Consider the following 17,318-nt stretch of genomic DNA (forward strand, 5'->3'; position numbering starts at 1 on the left):
CGGGAGGGGTTGCGTACAGCAGGTCCTGGCTCAAGAAGCCCGTCCTTCCGGAACCTGCTCCGACATTTAAACGGGGGGCTCTCAGACCAGCAGCTGGGGCTGCCTAAGCAGTGAGAAGAGCCTGACCGGGGGCTTAGAGAGCGGTGAAGATCTGCTGTAAATGTTTACCAGTTCTGGGTTCAATTACAGTAGGCGGCTGGGCTTGCTGCTCAACGAATTGTACAAATTAATTTCATTATTTTTAGGTCAAAGAGAATCTACAAATGCAGTACTGTGGCTTGGAAAAGCCTTCACTTAGGGTCCCTGCCGGGGTCAGAGCTGGGTCTCTCCAGCTGCCTCTGCAGGAGCATCTGTGGGAGGGAGGGCCGAGGGCTGCATGGGCCCGGCGGCGGAGAGAAGCAGCTCTTACTCGAGGCGGGGCCTGGGTGGGCTCAGAGGACCCGGCTGGGGGCTGAGCCAGTGGGAGATGAGGAAGCCTGCCTTTTGCCAGGCAGCACCTTCTGAGAAGCCAGCTCAGCTTCTGAGGTCTCGTGGGAACCGCACACAGGTCCTGCTTGGAAGGCTGCTAGAGGCCTGTGCAACCCCCAGCCCCACCCCGGCCCACCCAGCCCCGAGCCAGGCTGGGACAAGTGGGGCTGGGTTTAAACGGGCCCCCGGACCCCCACTCACTTGGCGTGCTTGATGGCCCCGTCCAGGGTGCTGAAAAGCGCGCCGCACTCCTCCACCACGCAGTGGAAGTGGGCCTTGTGGAGGAAGTCACACTGGGCGTTGCAGAAGTCCTTGGTGCCAAACCTGGCAGAGGGGCCGGCTGCTCAGAGGAGACCCTGGCGCTCTGGCGAGGCTGGGGGAACAGCCTCGTGGGGGGAACACGTGCCCCCGGGGCCGAGTGGGCGTGGCCCTTCCCTCCCCCTTTGCTCACACGGCAAGCCCCTCACCTGCGAAGGTAGACCTTCCAGGGCTCTGACAGCTTCTCCTGAACCAGCGCCTTCACGGCCTTGCCCAGGAAGGGCGAGGACTCCCCGGCGGGGCTCCCCTCCGCTTCTGTCTTGATGTTCAACAGGCCGCCGAGGCTGGGGTTGCCCTGAGACATCTGCGAGGAGGACAGGCCCGTGCTTCAGGCTGGGGACCTCAGGACACCTGGCCTGACTGCCCTGGGAGGCGTGGCAGCTCTGGGCCGCTCTGGCCTCTCCAAACTGACCAGAGCATCGCGGTGCTGGCAGCCGGGAGGAGAGGAGGCCCGACCCCACGCGGCTCTGGCTACGGAAGAGCCCTCACTGAACGGACGCTGCCGCGGGCGGCCTGCAGTGCTGCCCCGACCCCATGGAGCTGCCGGGGCTCTGCCACACAAACCCCGTGCTGCTCGGAGCCACCACTCAATCTGAGGCCGAGACTCAGGGCGCACACTCCAGCCCAGCTTTCCCCAGACTAAGCGGCTCCCTGGTTACTCTCCTGCCAGGTTTTCAAAAGAAGTGCAGGAGGAGGAGGAGGAGGCACGGGGTGGCGGGGGTGGGGGTGGGGTGGGGTGTGGAACCCACACGAATTCCTTGAGAACAAGAGAAGGACACAAAAGGAGCAGAGAGGGAGGGAAGGAGGCTCACGGGGTGAGTGAGGCCGAGGCAGGCTCGCTGCTGCTGGCAGAGGAGGGGGCGGGGGAGCCTGCGGAAACGCTCGACCGACCCATGTGGGGTGTGGGTCTCCGACAGGAAGGAACAAGGGGGCGCAGGGAGCAGTGACCCAAGAACGGAAAAGGGGAGCAAGAGAGCGAGCAGGGGAGGGCGGAAGGCAGAGGGCATGCGCACCGACCCGGGCAGAGGCCAGTGGGAGGCCGTGGGCCCAGCAGGAACCCCACTCCGTGAGGTCCGGCCCGGGCCCAGCGCCCTCCTCAGTAGTCGCTTGTGTACGGTAACCTAATTAATCTTGCCATAGTCAAATTTATCATGTGAAGGGGGAAAATATATTTGCGATGATGTATAATTTACAAAGACCCTGCATTATTTAAAATAAATATTCTGGAGCGACCTCTGCAGAAGGCGTCCGAGACCATTACTCAACCCGAAAAGTGGAAATTGATGCTTTGCTCCCACTTTGGTCTCCCCCTCCACCTCTTTGAACAAACAAAAAAATATATAAAATTAATAAAATTAATAACCAAGAGTGAAAGAAGTTAGAGGGCTCCAGAAAAGCTTCTGGAGCCCTCCATCTGAAGGGAAAAAAAGGGTGTCAGAGGCTGGAATATATTTCTTCAGCCAGTTCATTAAATTAATTTGTAAGCAGTGGCTCTGAAATTATATCCGATGAAAAATGGCCTCAAAATTTAAATGGTACAAACTCATCTTATTAGAGGCAAAACATTAAAAAACAAACACATCCCCCCCACCCCCCCAGCACAGCTTTAATTTCTCTGGGTGGGGGAATGGGAGGCGTGTGATGGATGGTTCTTACCTTATTCATAAGCGAGGATAAAAGAGATGAATTTGCCGGGACTGCGTGGCCATTTGATTCATTACTGGAACACACAAACCAAGGGGCTTTAGCTCAGACAGTACGTGGGACCGGGCCCAGAGACTCACCCCTCCCAGCCGGCCCCTGGGGCTCTGGCCCCGCCTGCTACATCTGCCTGGACAGGAGGATGACCCCGTGTCAGGAAGGGTTGGCCCCTGGCCCCATGGAGTCTGGCTCTGAGGGTGCTGTCCCCAGAGCCTCCTGCAGGGGGGCAGAGCTGGGAGGCCTGGGCCTCGCCTCACCTGGGCTCCTTCAGAGTCAGGTCTAAACTGCGGTCCTGGGAGGCCTCGTGGGGACCTGGGGCGCCAGCACTCTCACCAGGCTCCTGCTTCACCGGGGCTGGGGGGAACCTGGCAGGGGTGGCCTGCTGCCCATTTCCTAGGGGGGAGGGGGAGGGAAGATGGCGTTAGAGGGACCGAGGGCTTCATATGGGCACAAACCGGAGCCCCCCGAAGGGAGGGCAGCGGGCTGGGTGGGCTGGGGCCCCTGGGGAGCCCTGGCTGCTGGTCAGTGGTCCTCCCCACTGACATGATCGCTTGTGACGCTTCCCCCTGTGTGGCAATTCTTCAAGTGATAATTATTGCAAAATTATGTCAAAGTTGTCCTGGCTCAGGGCCTCCTGGAGGAGACGGGCGGGAGGATGGGGAGGGGGCTGGGACGGGGGCGGGGGCCCTTCCTCTTCTCCACTGACTGTCACAGTCAATTTGTGGAGCTGCCGCTTAGGCTTTTATTAAAGACTCTGTTAATGCTGAGGGAAAGTGGCAGATCGAGACTGGGAGCTGCGCCCCCTCCGCAGGTCCCGTCCCCACTGTTGCCGGGGCGACAGCCCTGCCTTCCACTGAGCATGCCCAGGAGGGGCATCTGCTGTGTCAGGGCTATGGAAGCTGACAGCCAATCAGAGCGGTTCAAACTATGTGACCTCGCCCGTCAAGCTGTCCAGGGCAGGGATATGAGGCCCACCCTGGCCAGGCTGGGCTGGACGGGGTGGGTGGGGGAAGCTGGCGGGGTGTAGGCATGGCGGGGAAAGGCTGGAGCTGAGCGGGCAGAGGATTCGGGAGGCCAAGCAGAACAGGGCAAAAGAAGTTGCTGACAGGAACATGTCCACCGAGCCTTTCCCCACAATCCCCAAGTGACTGAAATATTAATCTGCCCCAAGGCGCTGCAGCTGACGGAGAGCTGCTTCACAGACAGCAAGTGGCATTTTATTAAAAAATAAAGGGAAATGGCCCCCTTCCCTTCACTTGACCTTTCTTTTCGGGGAAGGAGCTTTTTCTAAAGAAAAGAAAGTACTTGACAGTCTGGCCACGGAGCCCAGCGTGGTCCCAGCCTGCAGGCACCTCGCCAGAGGCGCGCGGCCCGGGCAGTCAGGCCTGACGCCCACACTTGGAGTGGAAGGTGGGTCAAGCTGATAGGAGCGTCCCACTGGGAACATGACATTCAGTTGTCAGAATTCAGAGTCCACATTCCAGGAGCTCCCCAAAGCCACTTGCCCAGGGTCCCTAGGGAAACAGGGCTCTGACCCTCCTGCCAAGCACTGGTCTCTCTGGGGGCACTGCGCAGAGCCCTGGGTGGGCTGCAGGGACCCTCAGTCTTGGCGCGTCTCGAGACAGTCTCACAGAGGAGCAGGGTGCCCGGGCTCAGAAGCCAGCTGTTGAGGTCCAAGTCTCGACTTGGCCACCTCCCAGGGGGTATACTTGGGGACAGACTATGCCCCACACTGTTCCATCAGCTCCACAAGGCAGGAGTTTGTCTGTCTTCTTCCCTGCCGTGTCCCCAGCACTGGCTTGGTGCCTGGCCCACCAGCGAGCTGCCCTCAGTGAGCACCAGTGGTTGATGGATGGATGGAAGGAAGGAAGGAAGGAAGGAAGGAAGGGAGCCATGTCCCAGATGGGAGCCCAACTCTTCTTAAGGATCTGACTAATGCTAATTACCCGGATGGGGGAAAACAGAGGGAGAGAAGTGAGGGAAACAGAAAAGCCAAAAAAAATCCAGAGAAAAAGAGTAAAAAATTTTTTCAAGAGCGGGAAACTTGGGAGAAAGGAGAACCTCTCTCCACGGTGAGCCAGAGGAAGGACACAGATGTGACTTGGCGACTCTGACATGGCAGCCAGCGGCCGGGTCTGGCTCAAGTGAAAGAAATTCCAGTTGAAATCCAGGTCCTGGGTCACGCTAGCCAATTTCAAGCACTCAACAGCCATGTGACCCGTGGCTACCATATTGGACAGTGCGGAACAGAACGTTCCCACTACCACAGAAAGTGCGACTGGAAAGCGCTGATGGACAGGGGGACCCTGGGAGGGCATCCTTGGCCTTGACGGGCTGTCCAGGCACGAACCCCCTGAGCATCCCTGTACCGCGGCCACCCTGCCACTCGGCTGGACTCACACGCCCTCCCAGTCACCTGGAAGAGGTCCCAGGGAAGCCTGGGACTCCGGGACTGTGCCCACTAGGGGCTGGCCTAGTGGGAGCCCCTCCTAGTCCAGGGTGGCATGGCAGGGTGGGGGGAGCCAGCAGTTGCCCCGGGATGCACAGGTACCCCGGGAGGCCGGGACTACTGCTTCCCCTTCACAGATGAAAAAAAACAGAAACAAGAGTTGCCTGGGGCGGGTGGGCCAGAAAGAGGGGCCCCAAATAGGAAATAAAGAGGATGGAGGCAGAGGCCAGGCAGAGAAGGGGGCAGGGGTCTCGGGGCGGGGAACAGAAGACACTTCTGCCAAACAAACACCCGCTGCTCCGCTCTGCACCGAGGCCAGAGAGCTCCTGGGGTGGGAGAGGTGCTCGCTTCCCAGGCAGGGCCCAGCCTGCTCACCTGGGTCAAAGGTGGCAGAGGGCTTGAGGGCGGCCGCAGCCAGCCGGGCCATCATGGGCGAGATGAGGCCCTTGCTCGCAGAGATCCTCTCCATGATGGAGGCAGGGGGCACCGGGACAGAGGCAGCTGCCGCTGCGGCCGAGTCGCCAGCTCCCGAGGCAGCCAGGGCGGGTGTGTCGGGGGTTACTGAGGCTGCTGTCCCTGACGACATGGTACCCATGAGGCCGGGGGCGCCCACAGGCAGGGAGGTGTTGCCCCGGCCCGGAAGGATGGGGAAGTAGGGCGCGGCGCTGGGCAGGCCCGAGCTGGACAGGGCCAGCGCCAGGGGGATGGAGCCAGGCAGGCCCTGGGCCAGCAGCCCCGAGATCTTGCTGTTGGGAGGCTTGGTGGCACTGGGCCCAGCCTCGGAGGTGGCAGTGGCGGTGACCAGGGAGGCGGAGGACTGCTGGCTGGTGGGGGAGGCGCTGAGGCTGGAGTTCTTGCTGCTCAGGGCAGAGAAGTCAACCAGGTCGTCGTTGCTGGACTCCTCGTGCTCCGTGTCCTTGGCGCCCAGCAGCGAGGGCGGCAGCCCCAGCACGCCGGAGCCCGAGGCGCGGATGTGCCGGCGCTCGTGCTTGCGCTTGTGGGAGGTCATCTGGCTGGTGGAGGTGAAGGTGAAGCCGCAGCCGGCGCGGATGCAGTGGAAGTGGTTGGTGGCCTTGCTGTACACGCAGCCCTCGTACTTGCACTCCTCGTACTTGTAGAACTTCTTGAAGCCGTCCTTGGCGTAGGCGTCGTCCTTGATGTGGTAGCTCTTGTGCTTCTCGATGTCACACTTGTTCTTAAAGGTGAATGTGCAGCCGGGGCGCCTGGCAGGACATCGGGAGGCTGTCATGGGGCCTCACGGGGCCAGGGGGAGGCCCTGCCCTGCTCCCACGGTGGCCCTGGGAGGGATGGGCCTCTGGATGGAAGACCAGGCCAGAAACTAAGATGCCCGGGGCCTCCGAGCAGCCCTCCGCTCCTGTTCCTACTCCCCTGAGGAGGTGGGGCCCCAAGCCACCCACGGGCCTGGTGCCCTGCCTGCCGTCCTTCCCCGGGCCAGGAGGCCTCCCCTGGCTGCCCCCCGCTCACCTGCAGTGGAAGTGCGTGGTCTTCTGCCCGTAGAACTGGCAGTCGGCCGTGCCGCAGTCCTCGGTGGCTCGGAAGCGCTGGAAGCCGTCGTTGATGAGCTGGGTGTTCTTCTTATGGAAGTTTTCGTGGGTCATCACGTCCGACGTGCTGGTGTACACCTTGTTACAGCCCACCTGCAGGGGCCGGAGTGGCAGTCAGGGGAACCGAGGCCAGGCACCCCGGCGAGCTCAGAGCGGCTGTGCTGCTGGGTGCAGCTGAGCCTGCTCGGGGGAGCCTCAGCACCTGTAAACGTCCGACTGGGGGCACTGAGGTTAAGGTAGGACGACCCCTCAGGCCCCCAGGGCCTGGCCCGTACTGGGCGTGGGTCGTCCTCATGGAGAGCCCTGGATACATCCCCGCACAGGCGTGGGAGTCCCATCCTGCAGGAGGTGGCTTGGGGGTCCCCAGTCTGTGGCTCTACCTCTAAAGCCCCCGGGGGTGAGCAGGGCTGGACCCTGGGGCCTGGCGGTCACCTGTAGGCCGGGGACTTGTCTGGCGAACAGTTTCTGGCACAGGGCCTTCCCTACCCCACCCTGGCTGGGCCACGGCAGGCAACGTTGCCATATTGAGTAAAAACCAGTGGAATCTGAACACTCATGAGGGCTGGACCGTGCCAGCGTCTGCACCATCTCAGAGCCCAGAGAGCGAGCCCCCGTCTCCTCCTGGCCCAGGTTGTTTCACGGAGGCCATAACAACCCCCTGACAAATACCGGGGGAGGCGCAGGGCTGCTATTTGCAAACCAAAGTGGCTCCCCCCGGAACCTGACACCTTGAGAAAGCCCAGACTCTGCGTGGCATTAAAACAAAGAATTAAACAAAAACCTCCTCAGGAACCATTCGCAATGCTGCTCTTGGTGTTAAAGGCTGAAAAATGTTGGTCTGTATAAACAGCTCGCTGAATTTCACCCACACCAAGTATGGCCATGGGGAAGGCCCCACCCTGGCCCACCGGACACTGCCCAAGCCTGAGACCCTGGGAAGGGACAAAGGGAGGGGCCCTGCCCGAGGCAGGCCTGCCTCTGCGGGTGGGGGTGGGGGGGGAGGGTGGGGCACCTGCATGCAGTGGTAGTGGGTGCTCTTCCCGTTGAGGTGGCAGCCGTGGTAGTAGACGCTGCAGTCGTCCAGCGGGCTGAAGCGCATGAAGCCGTGCTGCAGGGAGTTGTCCCGCTTCTTGTGCATGTTGTAGTGGCGGATCACGTCCTGCTTGCTCGTGAACCTCTGCCGGGAGAGGGCCTGGTGGGCAGGAGGCTGGGCCTGGCCCCAGGGCCCTCCGGTCTCCTTATCAATCATCCTGTGGGGTCGAGGCAGCCCAGACTGCCCCAAGGCCAGCACCCTGGACTTTGGAGGGAACAGTTCCAAAGGTTCCAGAGCCACAGATCCTTCCCTGACCTCCCTGTAGTCTCCCCGTCAGCAGGCCCAGAAGCAGAGGAGATAAATCGGGCCAGGCCTTTCAGGGAGGAGCTCTGATAGGTGACGACTCATTCTGTCTACTGCCACCTGCGGGCTCTGCCAAGCGGGGCTCCCTGGGGAGACAGAGGCAGTGGCCTCAGGCAGAACACCCACACCCACCTCCCGCCTCTCGCTCACTTGCTCTGAACCTACCAGAGGGTGGCTTTGAATGTAAGGGCCGATCTGTCTGAGCCTCAACACGACCGTCTATAAAATGGGGCAGTAATACCAGCCTCTTACGGACACTGGGAAGGCTCGATTAGATAAGGTACGCAGGCTGTCTGCGCAGTCCTTGGTGCGTGGTAGACTCAGCGAATGGGAGCTTGAATTGTTACCACTGGGGACGCAGGTGGCTCCAGACCCTATCAGATGCCTGCGGGCAGCAATCTGGGAACGAGAACAGGCTGGGAGCTTTTCTGGGCTCTCTGCCTGCCCAAGTCAAATTCAGGTGGCCCAAGCAGAACCGAGTAACCTCGTCCTGCTTTCAAGAGGCCCCTCCGCGGCTGTGCCAGCCCGCAGGAGCGGGGCTGGTGCCCGTGGGACATACCTGGTAGTTGCACTCGGGGTCGAGGCAGTGGTAGTGCTCGCGGTACTGGTAGGCGCAGTGGATGTGGCCACAGTGCTGACTGCCTGAGAACCTGCAGGGAAGAAGGCGTGGGCTCAGGCCTCTCTGGATGCCAGCTCCAGGGTCCTCGGCCTGAGCGGCTGAGCAGGGTCCGTGCCCGTGATCCAGGGAACTGCTGCTGCGGTTCAGGGGCCCTGGGTGGACACGTGGAGGGGCAGCGGTGGTCTGCTGGGGTGGAGGAGCAGAGGCTGAGAAGGCTATAGGGCGGGTGACGGGGCCGCGGGGAACCCCAGACCCACTGAGCGGCAGACCCAGCCTCATCTGCCCCGGGAGGGAGTGCCAGGTGGGGCACAGAGGCCTGGCACCAAGACGGGAGGAGGAAGCTAGGCCAAGCCAGAAGCCAGAGCAGGGTCAGGGGAAGAGCCCTGGGATGGGATGGGATGGGATGGGATGCTGAAGGCACGAGCCCCCGAGGTGGCCCAGTTGCCGTTTCTGCAGGTGCTGCCCGCCCACCCCTGACTCAGTGCTGGGCCAGGTGCTGGGGACTCCAGCTGCGCCAGCCCAGGGCTCTGTTGCTAAGAGGTGTTAAAGGGCTCTCTCTGTTCTGGGCTTTCCTGACACTTGAAACAGTCCAAGAGTTATGAATTTTTAAAGCGCAGCATCTGTTTGGCTTCCCGTGGCAGGGAGCGAGCTCTCCGGCCAACTCCGTAGCCAGGAGCCCCGTGCTGCCTGGCCACCACCTGCCCTCCCAGAATACCCCAGGCCTTCTCCAGGCCCCGACGCTGCCAGGGCGGGGGTCTCACAGCCTGGACGACGGCCACCGGGGACAGCGCCCCGTGACAACTGTGGACAAGGTGGTGGGCTCAGCCCGCCTGCCCCACTGCGCTGCGCCTGGCGTGGGGCTGCGGGAGGGAAGCCCCTCATGAGGGCAGAACCTCTTGCAAATTAATATTTAAGCTGAAGCCGCCGAAAGGGCCATCTGCTGAGGCACTAGTAATAATGGTAACAATAATAATAAAGAGAGCGGAGCAAAGCTGAGAGGACAGGGAGGGACAGGGGAGGGAGACACAGAGCGTGACGGCAGAACTACGGGAGATGAACAGAAAGACGGCTGCCAGGGCACAGCCCGGCCTTGCGCTGCATCTCCAGGGGCTGGGTGCCGGGGGCCTGAGCGGGGCGGGGCGGGGATCTGAAGGTTCTTCACCTGCCAATCCCACTGCCTTAAGGATGTAAAGGGGCAGGTCTGGAGTCAGGTGGTGAGAGGGAGCACCCTGAGGCCACCTGCCCACATCCCTTCTCATCCCCAACCGTTCCACAGGGGCCTGCAACCCCGCCTGCCACGCCCCCCACCCGGCCCCAAGTGGAGCCTTTTTTAAAAATCTTAAAAAATGTTTATTGTATTTATTTATTTATTTATTAAATTTATTTATTTTTTTGCTGTGTTGGGTCTTCGTTGCTGCGCACGGGCTTTCTCTAGTTGTGGTGAGCGGGGGGCTACTCTGTTGCGGTGCGCGGGCTTCTCATTGCGGTGGCTTCTCTTGTTGCGGAGCACGGGCTCTAGAGCGCAGGCTCAGTGGTTGTGGTGCGCGGGCTCAGTAGTTGTGGCTCACGGGCTCTAGAGCGCAGGCTCAGTAGTTGTGGCGCTTGGGCTTAGTTGCTCCGCGGCATGTGGGATCTTCCAGGACCAGGGCTTGAACCCTTGGCCCCTGCATTGGCGGGCGGATTCTTAACCACCGTGCCACCAGGGAAGCCCACAGTGAGCTGTGGAGGGGGGCACCTGCACTCACCTGTGGCCAGGCCCTGCCTTCGGGCCCTTTCAGGTACCCCAGTCCTGCCTGGGGTACAAGCTGCTTAAGGGCATGTGGCCTGGACCACATCAAGGGGGCGGGGGCTCTGAGGTGGGGCAGAGGGCAGGCCTGGGGAGGGTTTGGAAGCAGGAATGCATGGGGGCGGGGAGGCAGCAGGCACCTGGTACTAGTGGTCACATGGACGTACGGTCCCATGGTCCCCAGGCATTCCTGCCCCCACCCACCTTCTCTCCAGGGCAGTCTCCTCCCCAGGGGCCTACCTGGCAATATATTTCTGGTAAATGTTTACATCTTCAGTGACAGCTGGTTTATCTGTGGGCAATCCGTTCCTGGTGAGAGACACACAGGGCACAGCTGATTAGCAGACGAGGTGGCCTCATGCCCCAAGAGTGTCCGGGGGCAGCTCCCTGCTCTGGGGCCCTGGCCCTTCTCTCGCTCACTGTGTAGTGTTCTGGGCGCTTAGGGTGGGACTGGAAAAGTCCTTCGGCAGAAAACTAGCACAGGTTCAATGAGCCCACCTTTGGCAAGGGCTGGGCCGTCTTCAGCTGGCAGGGCTGGAGGGCCCTACCTTGGGCGTGGATCTGACCTAGAGTCCAACAGCATAGGAAGCCTGGGAAGCTGGGGCCTGGCCGCCTTGCACACAGAGAGTCAGGATGCTGCTGGCTGAAGAGGGGTACCAGGTACCACTGGGCAAGACGCCAGGCGAAAGGGCAAGAACAGCACCAAGCAAGTGTGGCTGGGGGGTCGGAAAGGCCCCCCGACGCCGAGGGCAGCTCCCTAGATCCACTCCCAGGTTTCTGGACCCGCCTCCAGGAGGGATGGCTGAGGGGAAGGGTCTCACTCAGCCCCACACAATGATCCATCAATTATTTTGCCATTGTCTAGGGCTTTGCGCTGGGTGTACCCACCCCACCCCAGCCTCCTACCTTCTCTTGCTGCCTTCCCCATGGTGCAGGCTCTGAACCTGGGAGCCCTGGCCACCAGCCTGGAACCCAGAACCCCCAGCCCAGAGTAGGGCTTTCCCAGCCAACCATAAGCCGGCAACTGGCCCTCACGGTGGCAGGCAGAGAAAGCCTGTCATGGGCACATGGGGGTTACAGTACCCTGTGGCATGTGTGTTAGCAGATGAGCACGTGCACAGAAGTACAGGCAGACCCTGGAGATACTGCAGGTTCACTTCCAGACCACCGCCATAAGGTGAATATCGCAATAAAGCGAGTCACACGAATTTTTTTGGTTTCCCAGAGCATAGAAAAGTTACATTTACACTATACTGTAGTCTACTAAGTGTGCAATAGCATTATGTCTGAAAAAGCAATGCATATGCCTTAAATAAAAAACGCTTTATTGCTAAAAAATGCTGACCGTCATCCGACAGTGCAGGGTTGCCACAAACCTTCAATCTGTAAAAATACGCAATGTCTTCGAAGCGCAATAAAACAAGGTGTGCCTGTACCCGCTGTGAGAGCGTGTGTGCGCGCAGCAAGATGTATAGTGTGCGGGTCCACGAACTGAGTCTGAGCGATTATGTAGGCAGAGGAGTGTGTGCGTGTATGTGTGTGTGTGCGCGCGTGTGCGGAAGCATGTGAGAATCTGGGTGCACAGTGGATGTGCATAAGGTGTGGGTGTGTGTGTCCATAAGTGTGAGCTTCAGAGGCAGGAAGTGGGCCTCCGGGCCACTCCAGTCCCGGGTGCAGGGCTGGCAGTGAGGGTGGTGCACGCCTTACTTGACAGTGGAGACGGTCCCCGTGGTGATGGAGTCTGTTTTGGAGAAGGTTGACTTCAGGTACTCGGGAGTGTTGAAAGGCAGGGAGGCAGGTGGCTCAGGGCCTGGCCCGGGGGCACTGGGAGCAGTGGGCACGCTGGCGAGGGGTGCAGGAGCCAGGCTGGGGGTGGGCGGAACCTTGGCGGGGCCCGGCTTCTGGATGGCCCGGACGTCGTACTTGGAGGGGCGCCCCACCTTGCCCGTCTTGAAGGCGATGGCCCCTCCCATGTCGGGGCTGCCCTCCCCGGGTTTGAAGAGGTGCAGGTACTTGACGTTCTCCAGGTCGTACTTAGACGGCTTCTTGTAGGCGCTGCCGTTCTGGGGCCGCAGGTTCTCACCCGTCTTCAGTTTCTGGATGAAGAAGTCGTACTTGGAGGCACGGGCCACCAGGCCCTGCATGGGGACGCTGCTGTGTGAGGGCAGGGGCAGGATGGTGGCCTTGGTCTCCAGGTGTGCGGTGCCACTGGGCAGCCGCAGGCCCGGCAGGGAGCCCAGGGCCTCCTTGCCGGCCCGCCCCTCGGCTGTGGTGCCGTGGGCCGGCCAGGACAGCTGCTCGCCGGCCTTGAGCTTGCGGATGTACTCCTCGTACTTGGAGAACCGCGCCCGCTTGCTGAGGGCGTCCTCGGAGGTGGGCAGTGCGGAGGAGGTGGCCGCCTCCGGCGTGGAGCCCGCGTGCAGCTTCTCGAAGCTGATCTTCCTGGCCAGCTCGTCCCGCGTGTTCTGGTCATCATAGCCAAACATGCCAAGGAACTCGGTCATGGTGGAGGCCGCGTAGTCCCGCAGCGAGGAAGCCTCTCCTACAGCAGGGAGGAGAGGGGCCGTCACCTCTGGGAGGGAGCAGGGTAGCCCAGGGACAGGACCCACCCCCCCCCCGCCCCCCCCCACCACCCTGCCCACAGAGGGAGGGGGCTGGCCTGGGGAAGGGGCGGAGCGGGACATGATCTATGGACATTTGGCTCACTTGTTAGGTTTTACGACTCTTAAATTAATTTGTTTAAAAAAAAAGTAATTAATACTGGGGTAAAATAAAACGAGTTCATCAATGCCAGGAAAATCAATTTCCTAAATGTTCTGGCCGATGGCTTTTCAGTACATTAAACAAAGTTTCATAAATGTCTCCGCTCTCTTGCCTTGGCCTAATATGAAGGAGAAGTCATTTTACTGGAAGTAAGGCCAGATCCCAACCTGCCTCCCAGGGTGGGGGTGGGAATGGGGGCTGGGGACAGGTAGGGCTGTGAGCCAGTGGCTGGGCAGTCAGGAGGGACCCCAGGGGCTGAGGGAGCCACTGGGGATGGGGTCAGGGGCGGGCCTGGCTGAGCCTGCCTGGAGGACCCTCCCTGGCCCCCACAAATGGACACACAGGCCCCTTATCCCTGGGAGGATGAGAGGCTCGCCCCAAGCCTCCTCAGGACCTGTCCTCTTGGCCCTTCCCGGCCCCCCAGGCTGCTGATGGCCCCAGACAACGGGGCGGAGGGGCAGAGAGCCTGCGGATGTGTTCACTCAGACTCCCTCAGGGCCCGCCCACCCCAGCCAAGACTTATGACGTAGAGAGTCCTTCAGACCTCCCTGCCACCTTCTGGTCACTTGTGCTCACGCACGAGGGTGGGCCACCGAGGACAGTCAAGGCCGTAGAGGCAGTGGCTGAGTCTGGCCCATCTATCGCCCCGGTGTGGACACAGTGGGGCACACGGAGAATTCCCCGAAGCAACCTCCCCACAGGGACATGCATGCACGCGTGCACACTCAAGCTCGCAGCCCTAGCGACCTTTCCCGCCCACACACACACGTGTACACAAACCACTCCAAACTCCACAGTCAGCTCCCCAGGATGAGTCTCAGGATGGCGGGGGCAAGATGACCCCTTCTGCCTGGGGCTGTTCACTGGAGACAAACCCCTTCCACACACAACCTTCCGCCACCATAGGCCTGTGACTCCCCAGCGCACGCCTTCCTGCCCAGAACGCTCGCTGAGCACCGACTATGTGCTACACCCTGAATCAGGAGTGGGTACACACAGGCGGGTGGGACTCACCTGGGCCCCAGGGCACATGCGTGTTCTCTCCACTCATGTCTGAGCCTGCACACCCAGGCACACAGAGCGGCAGGGCCCCAGGCTGGGGGTCCTAAAAGCACGGCCAGGGGAAGGCGTGGCCGAAGCAGGGGTGGGAGGACCAGGACCCAGCAGGGCAGCCGATGAGGGCTTTCCTCCCAACCACACCTGGAAGTGGTCTGAGAGCGGGGCTGGGCTCTGGCACAAGAGAGAACCTAGCAGCATGTAGAAAGAGCCTCTGAGCTCCTGGGAGGACAGGGAGGAGGGCAGTCCTGTGGGGACCGGGACACGCCAGGTGGGGAGAGAGGACAGTCACGGGCAGCACCTGGCACACAAGGTGGGCAGAGCGACTCAAGGAACCGACGGACAGCTGCTCCTCTGGGCGAGGTGGCTGGCGGGCTGCTGTCCTGACCTCAAGCTACTTGGGGTTGGGGACCCAGTCTGGGAGGAGTGGGCCCTGGCTGCTAGATTCAGTGGCTCAGGGACCAGGGAAAGGGGCTAAAAATAGCTGGAGGCAGCTGAGCCCTCACTATATATGGCAGAGAAACAGAAGGCTTTGAAGGGCAGGCGGCTTAGAGCAGAGAGGGGGCCAGGCAGGGGTCCCAGGGGCAGCCCAGAGGCCTGCATTCCCAAGCCCACGGTGGGCAGCCTGGGCTCCGGCTGCCTGGCTCCAGTGCCCGGGCTGAGCAGGCCGCCTTGGGTGTCACCCTGCAGTCCCACTGGGCCTCAAACCCGAGGGGCGAGGCCTGCAGCCACGAGGCCACTGGCAGCTCTAGCCCTGCCTCCTGCCGTCCTAGCTCTCCACTCCCCCGGGAGGTGCTGGGGCGCTGAAGGGACAGTGGCCCTTGTCCCTGTCCCTCCCCTCTCCGCAGGCCCAGCGCAATCACCTTGCGTCTGGGAACGGCAAGGGCTTTTCCTATCAGAGGAAACTGAAGGTCACACTTTTCCTCATTGATCTTGCAATGTTTGTTAATTACTCTGTCACTGATGTGGCAAAGGATAATTAAACAGCTCTGTTTATATCTTATATGCATAATTATGTGGCTGCGCAGGGCTCCCCGCGTAGGGAGGAGATGCGCCCCTCGCTGCAGGGGAAGGGGATCGGGAAGCGGGCAGGGAAGGCTCGGGACACCAGGCACAGGCTGGGAATGAGGCTGGGGAGCTGAAAAAAGACCCCAGGCCCAGAGTTCCAGTCCTAGCGGAGACGCCCTCCCTCCCCAGAGCAGAAGGAGCTCTGCATCTAAGGACAAGCAGACGCCAGAAAAGCCAGCTCTTAGCCATCTCGTGGGAGAGACGTCAGCCAGGGGACCGCGTCTGGGGCAGGTGGGATATGCCGGCTGGGTGTCGCTCCCCACGTGCCTGTCCAGGTACTGCGCCCCCCAACAGGCTCCTCCCTATGCAGGTGCGTGTGGACAGTCATCTGCCCACACGCCGTCCATCCATCCGTCCCTCCATCCACCCATCAGCCTGTCCCAGTCCATCCGTCCATCCACTGCTTCCTGAAGACCCACTGTGTGTTCGGCAGCCCACCCCAGCCCGGCTCACACGTCTGGGAAGCTGCCTGCTCAGGCCCTTCCCCGCTCTTCCCTGCACGCTCTGTGGACACACACACCACTCCTTCCCCGCCGGGCCGCCCTCCTCGTGGGGTTATGTCCCGTCCAGGGCTTAGACACCCACCTGAAGCCTGCTTGGCACTGGGGCCACTATCATCCTTGGAGGCTGCGCCGTCCGAGTCCTTCTCCTCCATGACGCTGCCATCCTTGGGGGGCTCTTCGCCGTGGTCTTCCTCGTCGCTGCAGCCCTGGGGCTGCACCATGTAGACGCCCTCGGGTGGCAGCTCCAGACCCTCCCGGGCAGTCCGCCCCAGCACGGGCGTGGGTGCCGGCTCCTCGCTGTACTCCCCGTTCACCCACTTCTCGATCACCGCCCGCCTCTTGTCCTCTTCGCTGCGGGGGGCCCGGGCCACCCCCGACTCAGGGCCGCGGCGCTCTTTGTCCCGGGGCCGCAGTGGGCTGTCCTCGGCCTCCGCTCCCTTCTCCACCACCACCTGGCGGCTCAGCTTGGCGCAGATGGCGTTGAGCTTCAGGCCGCCTTTGCGTTTGGCCGCCATCGCGGGCTTGCCTGCAGGCGGGTCGGGGCACCGGGTGCCTTCAGCTGCAGGGATGGAGGAGAAGGGTCAGAGGCGTGTGTGCCAGGCCCGGCCACCCACCTCGACAGCCGGGGTGGACGCCCTACCCCCGCATCCCCCATGCCAGAGGTCTCTCTCTCCCCGTGACAGTTCCACCGCCCCGCCCCAAGGCCAGGGTGCGTTTGTCCCCTCACTAGACCGTGAGCTCTATCCTCAGAGCCTGGTGCATACTAGGGGGTTCAGGAACATTCTGTAAACGAGCAAACGAATGAACGAACGAATGACTCTTCAAACGCAAGGGGCAGTCTTCTTCCCAGCACCTGGCTTCTGGAAGCATTTCCTCCCCTTGTTTGGCCCCAGGAGGCAGGACAGACATGCCACAGGACCTGGCTCCGCCTTCTCTGCCTTGGCCAGCTCCTGCTGCCCTGGAAGGCCTGGCTGGTCCCACGAGGCCCACTTTCCAGCCCTGAGAAGCTGGGACAGGTTGGGATTCCTCAGATCCCCAGCGGGAAGCCCAGAGGCTGCAGTTACGGGGCCTAATCCCTCAACACGACAGCCCAACGCAACCGGCCGGGAACTGTTAACTAGGCTGCCCCAGCGCTAGCCACCTCCCTCACGGCTGCTGAGCGGGGGCGCCCAGGGTCCTGGGGGGTAAATGGCAAGACCACTAACCATAGAGCCCGGGACCCGCCACAAAGGCCAACAAAAGTGGACACACCTCCACCTGTTTATTTGTATGTCCTGTCTGTCCACCCATCCACGTAGTGAGCTCCTACTGTGCGCCAGACCCCGAGGTGGTACCAGGGGTGCACAGGGAGCCCCACTGAATGCTCTCAAGGCAGGGCTCCTCCGTGCGGCCCTCAATAGAGACTCGTGGGCATGGCCGAGTCCCTGCACAGGTCAGAGGGCTAAGCAAGGGGACTCTGCTCCCAGATCCATGGTCAGAAGGGGCTTCACTATAATGGATCGAGACCCTAAAAACCCACACGCCTGGAACGCACTGAGAGGCTTACTCAGACAGGGACGGCCACACCTGTGCCAGGACCTCATCTACAAGCAGACTTGGCTTGTACACACAGATGCTTGCCCCCCG

At 61.4% G+C, this 17,318-nt stretch overlaps 1 protein-coding gene across 1 annotated transcript in view; it reads right to left on the reverse strand.

The window, feature by feature from the left end:
- The window catches only part of CASZ1 (castor zinc finger 1), a gene marked incomplete at both ends in the record, with an annotated part of 53,828 nt that overhangs the window by 9,390 nt on the left and 27,120 nt on the right, over positions 1-17,318 (reverse strand). Inside the window, 11 exons of the mRNA XM_079696735.1 lie at positions 670-792; positions 936-1,090; positions 2,443-2,506; positions 2,745-2,880; positions 5,312-6,159; positions 6,422-6,594; positions 7,514-7,678; positions 8,457-8,547; positions 10,543-10,611; positions 12,010-12,844; positions 15,775-16,251. Coding sequence (XP_079552861.1) covers positions 670-792; positions 936-1,090; positions 2,443-2,506; positions 2,745-2,880; positions 5,312-6,159; positions 6,422-6,594; positions 7,514-7,678; positions 8,457-8,547; positions 10,543-10,611; positions 12,010-12,844; positions 15,775-16,251 — 3,136 coding nt within the window. The remainder of the gene's footprint in view (positions 1-669; positions 793-935; positions 1,091-2,442; positions 2,507-2,744; positions 2,881-5,311; positions 6,160-6,421; positions 6,595-7,513; positions 7,679-8,456; positions 8,548-10,542; positions 10,612-12,009; positions 12,845-15,774; positions 16,252-17,318) is intronic.

Source organism: Hyperoodon ampullatus, assembly GCF_949752795.1.
Source record: "Hyperoodon ampullatus genome assembly, chromosome: 2".
Lineage (NCBI taxonomy): Eukaryota > Metazoa > Chordata > Mammalia > Artiodactyla > Ziphiidae > Hyperoodon > Hyperoodon ampullatus.